This window comes from Convolutriloba macropyga, chromosome 5 (genome assembly GCF_964194025.1).
Source record: "Convolutriloba macropyga chromosome 5, txConMacr16.3, whole genome shotgun sequence".
In the NCBI taxonomy this organism is placed as follows: domain Eukaryota; kingdom Metazoa; phylum Xenacoelomorpha; order Acoela; family Convolutidae; genus Convolutriloba; species Convolutriloba macropyga.
This window is the reverse complement of record NC_134472.1, coordinates 14,884,736-14,896,887: the sequence shown is the minus strand read 5'-3', so window position 1 is coordinate 14,896,887 and position 12,152 is coordinate 14,884,736. Positions and strand designations below refer to the sequence as shown.

The 12,152-nt window shown below is 35.6% G+C and overlaps 2 protein-coding genes across 2 annotated transcripts in view; both read left to right on the top strand.

Annotated features, from left to right (window-relative positions):
- Positions 1 to 12,152, top strand: part of LOC142339158 (transitional endoplasmic reticulum ATPase-like) — a 622,037-nt gene that overhangs the window by 275,419 nt on the left and 334,466 nt on the right. The gene's annotated exons all lie outside the window — the stretch shown is intronic.
- Positions 9,206 to 10,220, top strand: LOC142339830 (uncharacterized). The gene has a single exon (XM_075390125.1). The coding sequence runs from the start codon at positions 9,370 to 9,372 to the stop codon at positions 9,868 to 9,870; it is 501 nt and encodes a 166-aa protein (XP_075246240.1). The 5' UTR covers positions 9,206 to 9,369; the 3' UTR covers positions 9,871 to 10,220.

Here is a 12,152-nt window from a genome sequence, read left to right as displayed (position 1 = left end):
TATTTGCGGTTGCGCTCAATTTTCTTGCTGTCCAAGTCTTTACCAACATATCTTTTTTATCGGGAATGATTTTTTGCTCCAAAGTTTTCTTGATTAATTTTCGGTGGTCGTCTGTCGATTTATTGACCAAGTTCTGTATCTCTTTCAATTTCCGTCCTAATTTGACAATATCCAATTTTCCGAGGCGTACTTCCGGTCTGTTTGGTTCTTTGATTAAGCTAGTTTTCCGGCTTAACTTCACAACTGTGCTGCCTGGGGCCAGGACTTCGTATACGCCATCCAGATTTTTCTTCTGTCTGTGAGCTGCATGTTTTTTTGTGCAATCTTGACTTTTACGCATCTTTCGCTTCGCAGGATTGGTTTGGAGATAAATTCAGACCACATTAGACTTGACTCTTCATCTTTTAGTTTTTGATGTTCCTCGCGAGCTCGGGCATTTGCAGCGCAGATGAATTTTATCAGTTCTACGTCAGAGCACATGTCTGTGTCTGCCAACTGTTCATCCGTGAGATACAATCTTCCTGGGATGTTTTTTTTGTACTTTTTTGCTGGATGTTGTACCACTGCCAGGCCAAGACTGTTGAAAAGATCTCTCCCGATTATTAGTTTCTGTCCGTCCTCCACATCTGTTAAGCAAACCTCTTCGCATAGTCATCAGCCACATAGTCATCAGAGTCACTATCGTAGTAAGAATCATAGACTTGATCATTGAATTGTTGATAACTTGTTATATAATTGACAGATTCTTCTTCATCGCTTTTGGAGGTATTTGTATCAATCTGGTTGACATTTTGTTGTGGAGGTTTTGACGTTTGTATGTGATTTTTTTAAGTTTGCGACACTTTTTTTAGAAAGTGATATATAATTCCACAATTATGGCAGTTCATACCATTTATCTCTCACCACAATTAGCGCATATACTAGTATATTGGTAGTTTTAAGGGACAGTTGGATAGCGAGTGAAGTCCTTTCGAGGCTGCTGGTAATTTACAAAGATATTGCCTCCTTGGAAATTATTGACAAATGTTGACCGATTGAGCGTTAAATTTTGAATTATTTTCTGTTGATTTTGTTTCCCCATTTCCTTGTTTTTCAACCTCAAGAGCTTTGGTTGGCGATGCTGATTCTTTCAGGAGTTCTGCTTGAATGCCATGATCCTGCATGTTGAGTATGAACGTTTCTCTAATTAGTGTAGTTTGTTCATCCCCAAACTACAATTTTCTGCTCGTTCAATGAGACGTTCATAGATACTTTCCACTAATTCCCCTTTTTGATGTTTCGGAGAAAAGAAGACGAAAAGATCATAGGTGATGTTCCTAAATTTTATGAATGAATCCTCCTTTAACGGCTCTTTTCGATTTGGAAGCGGGTGTGTTGCTTTTGAATATGCAACGACCTTCTGTTCCAAAACATAGATAGAGGAGGGATTAAGCTTTTTGTTTTCAGTGTTCCCAGGGTTTTTCCTGCACAAAATTCCAATTTCGTCTATTTCCTCTCATCTATTTTGCCAAGTTAACTTTGATTGTGGATTGCTGACTTTTCTGTAGCTGTCAGTGACTTGAAAATGATTTCCACAGGTTCTTCATATACTGGTTCAGGATGGTACGTTACTGCTAGATGTGGTCCATTGAGCAAGCTGTCCAATTAAATCCCCTCTTTCGCCAAAAATGCCAATTTCCATAGTTGCGTCCATTTGTCCCATGAAAGTGGTGGTGTGATAGTATCTTTCTCCCAGAAAGCGTCGATGTGGAGAGGAATCTCTTGCGAGTCGACTGCTGGCTGCGCCATGTTGTACTCAATTACTCTGTCAATCGAGTAGCAATTGTATCTTTACCGACTGATTAAGGCAATTGCGGTTCGATTGCCAACTTAGTAATCACTGGTTGAATTCCGAATGACGAACTGAGCTTTCGCGACGCTAATGGCTTCGCTTATTTTGAGATTGCTAATTGAAAAGCAGTTCACTAACTTTAAATTGCAACTGATTTTCAGAGATGCAAAGGAAGTGATTGAAAACAAAAATGCTGAAAGTTAGATCAAAAGGAAATTAACAAAATTATGGGCTTGTTCACACTTTAGAAAGGAAGTAGAAGTTTGTTTATAGTATGAACAGACAGTTTCCTGTCGACCTGCTTGAACAATCATGAAGTAAAAATTAAATGATACATGACGAACTGAATTAAGATCAACTGCCCTTGAATTGGCTCTGCAAAATATTAACTCTGAACTAAAGTTCAGTAATGGATATTCTGATGATAATATCTATCCTGTATGGCACACCTTTTCACGCTCACCACGTCTCCATTTCACATAAAATTGCAGGAGCATTGTCATGATCGTTTTAGAGCTCCGATTTGAGATATTTTTGGTTTCTTTTCGGATAATATATATGATTTTAAGACTAAACAAAAACATACGACGCAAGGCTCAACGTCAAAATTCTTCAAAGAAGTACATGATGCTTTCAAATGCTCTGGGTGCTATTGGATGGAGTTATGTTCTGTTTACCCTACCATGGGTACTGTGCGAGCTAATCAGCGTCCTACTACATGGCTAGATTACTTTTATTTCAAATTAACACTAAACAGATTTGTTGAACTTCTAGTGAAGTCGGTTAAATTTGACCGAGAAGGTAACTTTCTGTTCGTTTTGCTGTTAATACTTGAGATCTACACCAAAATATACTGAATTAGGTGAACGTTGGTAATTCCTTTACAAATTCAAAATGGCCCAATTTTCTAACGGAACGTTACAGTAAAAAACTAGGCTATTTTGAAGGGATATTAGTAACGGAATTCATCAAAATTATAAATTTTGATAGTCGCGGAATACAGGCTAGAAAGACTGCAGTTGCGAAATTTTAGATTTCAGAGAAAAGAAAAAGCGGATATTGTCTTGTTTTTTTTTGTTCCACCTTTTCACGAAGGGACTTCATTCCCAGGTTGAGGTCCCAGACGGAAAGTCGATATGTCCAGACCCAGATGAACGCACGACGGGGGTGTCGTGCGTTCAAATTAACATGGTCTGGAAACAAGGAAAAACGCACCAAAGTCTTGACTTGAACGCACGAAAGGTCTCGTGAAGTGTGACCCAAATCATGGCCTCGAAAACACAAAATTGCGTCAATGACTAACAAAAACAAGTTCATCTACACCTTCAAACAAATTTTTCATACAATTTGATGTTGAATTGCTAGAGTGATCGGAGAGATAAATAGAATCCCTTAATTTTCAGTCTTAATGGGTTTTCAAACTGAACTTAAGTCAAAAGAAATTGAAAATTTTGTTTTAATTTTTGCTTCATCTGTGCATTAATGGAAAAAGATATACAAAAAACGAATAAACAGATTACAAAATACAAAAAATGTATACAAAAAAGGATATACAAAAGTAATATCCAATATAGTGGAAAACCGAAATTGTAACCAAGCAAAGCTGTTTTTTTTTTCAATTGATAACTCTTTTTCTCGAAAACTATCGCTTTTTCCTAACTGAGAATACGTTAGTACATAAAACGAAAAAAAATAAAAGTCTGTGAGGCATACATGTTATTATACGATAGAAAAAAATATGTTTTTAGACAATTGTAATAGAAATTTGTAAAGGTGCAAGTCCAAAAAAAAACGAAAGAACTGTACTAAATGTATGCGAGATACTCAATTCGTGTCAGTATTGTGATCAATTGTCCGAATTTGATTTAGTTTTAGGCAACAGAAACTAATTATTTTACCACTTTTGTTTCTTTTTCTCAAATTACATAAACGCAACCATAATCCGGACTGTTTCTTTGCAAAGTGAAAAATGACGTGCCCATAAGAACCAATGAGAGCAGAACTCAACTGGAACAATTATGCCAGAATCAAACAAGATAAACTTTTTCTTGCATCATATAAAAGATTAGCATCGTATTTCAAGATCTTGGTGGATTATCATCTTTTTGCAACAATTTTGTAAGATTAACATCCTCTTGAGTTTTGCATGGTTTACGAGGGGTCTCGGCCAGGTTGGTAGCACCTTATGAGTGAATATCAAGCTAAGCCTTGGCTTGTGATTTGATGCAAGATCGTTTTAATATACAAGTGTTTCTGCCAGATATGTTCCAGTTAAAATTTAACGTAGAAATAGAAGATACAATATATCTATAACTTCTGGTACATTAGTTTCACTTTTCATACCTTTTTATTCTCAACATCAGAGCATCCTTTTTATCTTTAATGAAGAAAAATAGCTTAAGATACAAACCGTGGGTGCAACTCGAGCCCATGCAAGCATCGATATAAGTACCTGAAGAATGCCCGCAACTTTTTGCTGAATGTTCCATCCTAAGATGTCTGCTACCTTAGCCCTCTCGGCTTCTACTCCGTCACATGTCCGTGATGGTCTAAATATCTTATTTTCTTACTTTTAGAAAAAAAAACTTTTCAAATATAAACTGGCAAGGGTTGATATGTAGAAGGAGCTGAAAATGCGTGCAAATTTTGCTGAAAGGGCAAAGGTTAAATATGAAAGTAGCAGACTTCGAAAATGTTGTGTTTCAACGGGGATTACAGCCATAATAGCTCATAGCGTACAAATTTTCGTTTTAATTAGAGCAGTTCGGTTACAATTATGCTTAAAATTTGATCTCAAAACGTGTGCTCAATATGTGCTCAGAAATATGCGGGTTAATTTAACCGTTGGTCGATTTATGAAACGACCGTGGTCGACCGATATTGGGTATGAAAAGCCCGTTGGTCGACTTATGAAAAGACTTTTGGTTGACCTATACTAGGAGGTCGACCATGTAATTGAGGTAGGGAAATAACCCCAGGTCGACGACCTCTCAACTGGGGTTGTATTACACCAAAAAGTGAAATGAAAATTTTAATATTAGCTCTAGGGCAAAATCCGTAGAAAAAAATGTAACCTTGCTTCTTATGTCAGCCTTGAATGGAATTTTGTCGTACGAAGAGGACAGCGTGATCAATTACGAATACTTCCTGGTCATATTTCGGAATTTAATCTACAATGTGTGCGAAACGTGGAGCAGATTGTTTTCTGTTGTGAATTCTGTGGTAGCATTTGTGACTATCAAACACTTCAAGAAGACTGTTCCAAACCTGATGGAGAGCTTTAAATCACAATGGTAACGTGGCATTAATTTACCCTAATCATCATCAACTTCTAAAAGATTGTTCCCATTATTATCCTCATCATCGTGTGTAGGAATTTTCCCTTAAGCTATTTCAAGATCAAGTTCAAGAAGAATTTAGGTTTATAACATTAGCCTACGCAGGTGATACATGATTCCTACAGTGGTTGTACCCCTATCGGAGGATTTTGCTTGTTCTAGTTTATGACGCAGACCATTTTTGAACGCACACAGGGGGTACGGTGCGTTCCAAGATTACACAGGAAAGGATATTTTCAAAACTAGCAGCATAAAATGCGCCCGGTATACAACAACATTTAATAAGAAATGCGCACTGTTTTCGACTGACAAAAAGTTTGAAAAACTATGAGTGAACTAAAATTACGAGAACTATCCGCCAATTTTTCATTAAAAATAGTTTTAAATGTCAAAAATATGCTGACAAAGACTTACTTTTAATTCTTTTCTTTCTCCTAAAAACTTTTGATTTCGCTAGCTAAATATTTTTTTAAGAAAAAATGTCTCCATCACGAAAGCCTCATTTTGAGATATGGAAAAACTATGTACAGGGAATTATATTGGGCCTCAATTTTCAATCCATTGTTTAGTATATTAAATTATTGCCAGTATAGTGACAGAGCTAAAGAAGATCCAAAACTGCTGAAGAGATCAAAAACTCACCATTTATTGGTTAAAAATACGACAAAAAGTGGCCTATTTTCGAAAGAAAAATAAATTTTAGGTTTTATGGAAAATATTGGCCTAAACGTGACTTTTCACAATTAATATATCAGTTTTGAGAACTGAAATCAGTTACGCAAAACGTATAAATAAGTAACTTATTAGGTGGAAAAGGTTTACATTTTGTCGCAAGTTTTCACTGATAAATATCCATCACTTTGAGCGTATAATTAGCCTAAGACATCATTGCCGAATTTAATTAGTGATTAATTGAGTTCAAATTCAGAGACTCAATTTTTCTTTAAAACAGTTTTATGGGTTATTGTAAAACCGCTGGTCCTTGTTTTAATCCACTAATAGAATACGGATGTAAATTCTTAAAAAATAATAGCCAATTAGGTTTTCTTTCATTTCGATAAACAAATACTGTAACTATTGGAAATGGTGACGGTGAAAAGAAATAAAAAAGTGTGGACACTAAGGAATTAAGGAAACTAAGGAATTGGTGTTTAAATGTTTGACGAAAAATTGCCCCCTTTTCTCATTATAGCTCCAGAAACGCACTTTCTGAAAAAAAAGTGAGCACATATATCCATTTTTGCAGGAAAATTTGAACTAAATTGGCCTAGTGTTACCCGTTTCCACGCTCGCTTCCAGCTCTAACCCTAAAACAAGGTTCGTGAAAAACTAAAAAGTCGACTATGTGTATTCCAATTTTTGGGAATCTGCCTTGTTATGAGTGCGGCCAGAAAAAGGAGCTGTTCAGGTTGTTGAATGTTGAGCCCTATGACTACAACGCTTAGGTCCCAGGCTGAGGTGTGAACTCAAAGTTCTCCTGATCAGACAATTTTGAGCACACGCTTGATCATTTTACGTTCGCAATTCCCGCGCAATTTTAAGCACACGAGAGCAATTGAGTCTGTCCAGAGGCCAAATTGAGTGAACCCTAGTCTGATAATGAACGGCTTCGAGCGCAATGGAATCTGATCAAAAAGGATTCCAAATTCCAGTGAGCCATATCAGAGACCATTTCGCGCGCACTATTTTCCCGTTCTTTGTAAATTTTTCTGAGAGATGTCGGGATGGCTCTGATCAAAACCATGGGGTCCAGTTGATATCGACTGCCGGTCCCCTTTAGAGGATTTTAATTAACTGTAGATCAACTTATTTTTATGGAAAAGATTATAAGTTCACCAATTGAGTCAGAAATGTGTACTAACAGCATGCCAAAAATATATTCCACTCACAATAGCTGGTTTTTCTTTTCCTTTGCAAAATTTTCAGAATTGGCGCTTGATTATTTGAGCATCTTATGAAATGAATACAACACTTAAATTTAAGAAACTAGTTCATAATTGAAATCTCTCTCGCATCACACTATTTTGAGCGCACTTGAGTCTGAACAAAACCGCTTTCGAACGCGATGGAGTCTGATCAAAAAATGCAACTGGGTCTAATCATAAACGGTTCTAGCCCAATTGGGTCTGATTGTAAACAGTTCGTGTGCAACTGTGTCTGATCAAAAAATTGGCTCGAGCATAAAATTGTCGATAATCCTGAGCGGGAAGCCTTTCAATCAAAGAGCGTATTGAGCACAACTGAGTCTGATCAGAAAAAAAATCTCGAAATTAAGTGGCTCTGATCATAACCCATTTCGTGCGCAGTACTTTTTCAATTGTTTTGATTTTTCACTGAGCGATGTTGGTCACAGTCTGACAACAGACTCATCTAACGTCGAATAGTTTTGGTCAGAACCAATTGTTGAGCTGATATCAACTGTGGTCCTTTTTAGAGGGTATTAATTAACTGTAGGTGAAGTCGATTCTTCTGATCAGAAGTCTGCGTTCTGACCAGAGACTCATCTAAAATCGGATGGCTCCTGTCAGAACCAAGGAGTCTAGCTAATATCAATTGCGATTTTTTTCAGAGGATATTAAATAACTGTTAATGGAGACATTTCTTATGGATTGGTGAATTTTTTAAAGCCTTGCGGTTTTTTGATGTGATCTTTTTTAACTGCTTTTACCGCAAAGAAGCGCAAATCTTACAAAATTTCACCAAGTTATTCGCCAATCATGCTTTTTTAAGCAATTTTTAGCGATAACACCTCGACCCGGGAGTCTGATTCGAAATAAATTTGAGAACTGGTGTGTCTGATCAGGAACGTAGGCCGTTTCGAGCGCACAGAAAATTTCGAGGGCACTGAGTCAGATCAGAGTGGATTCCAATGGACTTCGAGAGCGCAGAAACTGTCGAGCGCTGTTGAGTCTGATCTGATATACTTTTGGTCTGGGACGATCTGATGAGAGGAACTTTTGGGATGTTAAGGGTGATTTTGGGTGCACACCTCAGCCTGAGTTGAAATGGCATTTCTCGGTGGATTAGGTTTTATTTACCTGAAGCCAGGATGACGCTTTTGCTTTGATATCCATATAACGGATATCGAATAACCGGACAGGATACGACAAATTAGGAAGAAAAGTGGCCATCAAATATTACTGTTTCTAAAATCACTGTCGAAGTTGTTATGGTATGATGTTTTTGTTTGCTAACTTTTGCTGTTGTTGTGTGTCGGCGACAACTGATGCTATGGCAGAGGTTTATGGACTGTTTGCTCTGCGATTGCACTGTATAGTGTTTAAAAGAGATTACTCTCAAGGAATTTTAGCTCGGTTTTGAAATTCAGATGGGGTAATAGTGGCATCAGAAATTTTTTTGTAACTGTAGTTAACCAGTTTAATTCTCAAATAAAACATTAAGGAAAGTAATTTACACTAACGGTGTGTAAATCTTACTGACGATAAGCCTAAGAAACCCAGAGATATATAAAATTCCGTTTTCTGTTGCTCAAAGTTATTCATTTTCTGTGTACTCTAAGTCCATCAAATTCACTTTTGTTTGGCCGTTGTTCATTTTGTTGATAGGTTGATGTCTTTTTTAAATTTATCGAACAATTTATTTGCTAATGCAAAGCACTTAATTGTGGATAAGTATCGTTGAGAGGATTTTCATTGGAAGGATCTTTTTAGGCAAATGTAGCTCAAAATTCTTTCATCTTTTTGGGCTGCAATGGGCAGCCAAGGGGTGTAAAATGATGTAAGAGTGAGGGGTAATGGAGAAAACCCCTCCTAACTCTTACATAAGTTTACTTTTTACTATTCATTTTCTTTTTTCGTTGAAAAGTTAAAATACTTCTTCAGCACACTCGATTTGACGTTTTTGGTTTTAATAAAATCGAAAATTCAAAAAACTGCGTAATCTGTGTCTATAAACAAAGTGACGACGATCAGTGTTACATCTTTGAAATTTCAAGCACTGTTTTTTTCAGGTCCGTAAAAATCAAATCTAAGCCAAAGTTGAGTTCACAAAATCGAACACAACACAATTTGTTAAGTTGAGCTTTCTTTCTACTCAACCAGTGTTCATACGCAAACTTTAACAGCAATTTTTGTTACTTGATATTTAATGCATGTATTCAAGTCATAAATCATTTGTTCAATTTTACCATTCAAATTGAAACTTGCTATAAAACTTTGTAAAAAATAGAAGCAGTAAAAAATGGACAGATCTCAAGAAGAATATGCTGAAAATCCATTAACAGCACTAGAACTTGCTAGTATTATTCGTGATGTTTACATCAATGGAATTGCGAATATGAAAAATGCAGTAGCTAAAGATACCTACCTCGTCGAGGGAGCTAAAGTCTGGTCCGAGTTTGTGCGAGAATCGTTCCTCGGAATTGACGAAACTGAACAAACGATCAGTTGGGAATCTTACCAAAAAGCGAAGGAAATAACTTCACAAAAGAAATTTATCTTCTGTGTGAAAACTTTCGCTGAAGTTGACGACAACGGAAACGGATTAGTAGATCTTCAAGAGGCGCAAAATCACGTGAACTGGAAAAAGATTTCACACTTTATGTCCAAGGACAAGAATCTCGATGGTCAAATCTCGTTGGCCGAATTCTTAGGATCTGTGCAGAATCCATTTGTGGACGTGTTAGCAGAGTATAAGTTTAGATACAACAACTACCTCCAGTTTAAAGAGTTCAGAAAATAGTTTGACAGTTCTTGTCCAACAGAACAGTTTAACCTCAATTATCAACTCAATTGTCAATACTCTTTTTTATAATTCATTGATCCTCAGGAGAAATCAATTCTGTCGTAGCTCGTCAAATTTATGTTACCATCAATCTTGGCATAGTGTGCGGTTCCTAACAATTTAAGAACGTTTTTAATTAACATAGCTGACAGATTGTCGAAAGAGCTGCGCATGGCGGCCGCATAATATAGAAATAAACAGATAGATACAGGTTGAAAATTTTCTTGGCGGCGCACAAAAAGCTTAAGGTAAATAACATTCAGCGATAAATTAGTAGAACTTGTTAAAATTCACTCTTCTTTTCATGAGCATTTCTTTCCTAAGCCTTTTCATAGGCGACCTTTAATACACATAAGAGATCCCTTGACCTTGAACTAATTCAAATTTAACTTAAGTCTTAAGGTGCAAAAGTAATTTTATTGATTGAATTATATCACGTAAGACGCGGTATCACGCGGTCAAAAACGATCCTAAGGTGAGGACGACGTCATTCAAAATTTTGCTTTTTGAAGACAAGGTAAAACAAAAAAGAGCGTCAACAAAAAAATATCAGGACAAAACCTGAATTGCAATCCCAAAAAAAAGAAACTTGATAAACCTTCAATTGACTAACAGAAGAATTGGTTAACACGTTGGACAACCAAATGGTTTTTTACGTAATTAGTGCATTGTCAAAACAGAATTTGAATGGTTGATACTCGGGTTGCTAAAGTAGCGAGAAAGAATTTTAAAACGCAAAAAAAATCGAATGTAAAACAAAACACAAAATGACTTTTTACAAATAAATCTCCGGACACAAGCAACAAGCAGAAGCAAAAACCACAACTGTTAACTTTTTGTAAAAGCGAGTTTTAATTAAAAGCTCTTCATATTCAGTGTTATTATCCTCAGAAAAATTTTGTTTCGTTACAATTTATTCGAGAAACAACGAAAAGAAATACCAACAATTAACTGGCAGTTTGCATTAAAACGCGTTGAATTATTTATAGTAGTTAATGGACCATAAAAAAAACGAGTTTTAATTTATAAAATGAATTCAATTTATTCGTTAATTACGTTCCGAAACACTCTTCTTTAAAAACGACCAATTCTTCGCAAAAATTACAAAATGGCAAACTCGCAGGCTAGGACAAAACTTGGGTTTGCATACAAGGGTGCAAAATGATCCAGACCCAGAAAAAGTATTCAAATTTACAAAAAAATTGCTAGAAATCTTAGAAAAACTTTACAAAATAGCCTGTGCAATGCTAAAATTCATTCATTTTTATGTTTTAAGCCTCCAAAAAGATTCGAATTCTTTAAATGAAAAGAATTTGTTACAGAAAAAAGGCTAAAATTTTTTTTAAGAAAATTTTGATTTGGTTGAAACTTAGGATGTTTTTTAGCTTCGAAAAACTTTCTGGGTCCTTAATGGTTGTACATTGAATCAAATTTAAGCCTGAAAACTGTTCCGTTGGTCACAGAAAGTAAAACGCAAAGAACTTGAACAAATTGAACTTGAACAAGACAAATTTTCAAAAAAAAACTAGAAGGAACTAGCAAAAATTATTTAAAATTTATTTGCAAGAATTATTGATATCCAGATCCTCAAAATGTTTTCCTTGTAGTTAATATTAGTGCATTGACCCATTTTGAGTCCTCAAATGTTTTTTGCGGCTATAAAAAGTAAAACAAATGAAAAGTGACAAATTTTCTCAAAACTCTAAAATGCGAAAAATGCTTTGACTCTGGTATCAAAGTTTCCGCAAACAACAAATAAGCCCTTAGCTTAAAAAGACATTTTGTAAAATAATAGCATATAATAGCCATGTAAAATATGACGGACCTAAAATACATACCGATTTACAAAAATTTATATATATATATATTTACAAAACAGTGGAACGTTGCTTCATGCAGGCCTCCAAGACAGTAAAAACTGACCTTCTCTGCCTAAATTTACTTCTTCCAGCAATTTCGGCACAGTAAGGACCTAAATACCAGCCAGGTCACCAAATGCAATGTCATGGAAAAAATTGTGAAACCTCTTAACAGAACATGACACAAGTTGACAATATTTAAAGAAATTTAAAAACTTCACAAAATCTTAGACCTAGAACGGAAAATAAAAAACTGGGAAAAATAAATTGAAAAGTATCCAATCAAATTTTCTTAAAGAAAAATAGCCAAAGACCAAAGTCAAATTAACTTAAGTGAACCAAAATATTAATATCGAGAAAGCAAAATTTTGTTCAAAAACT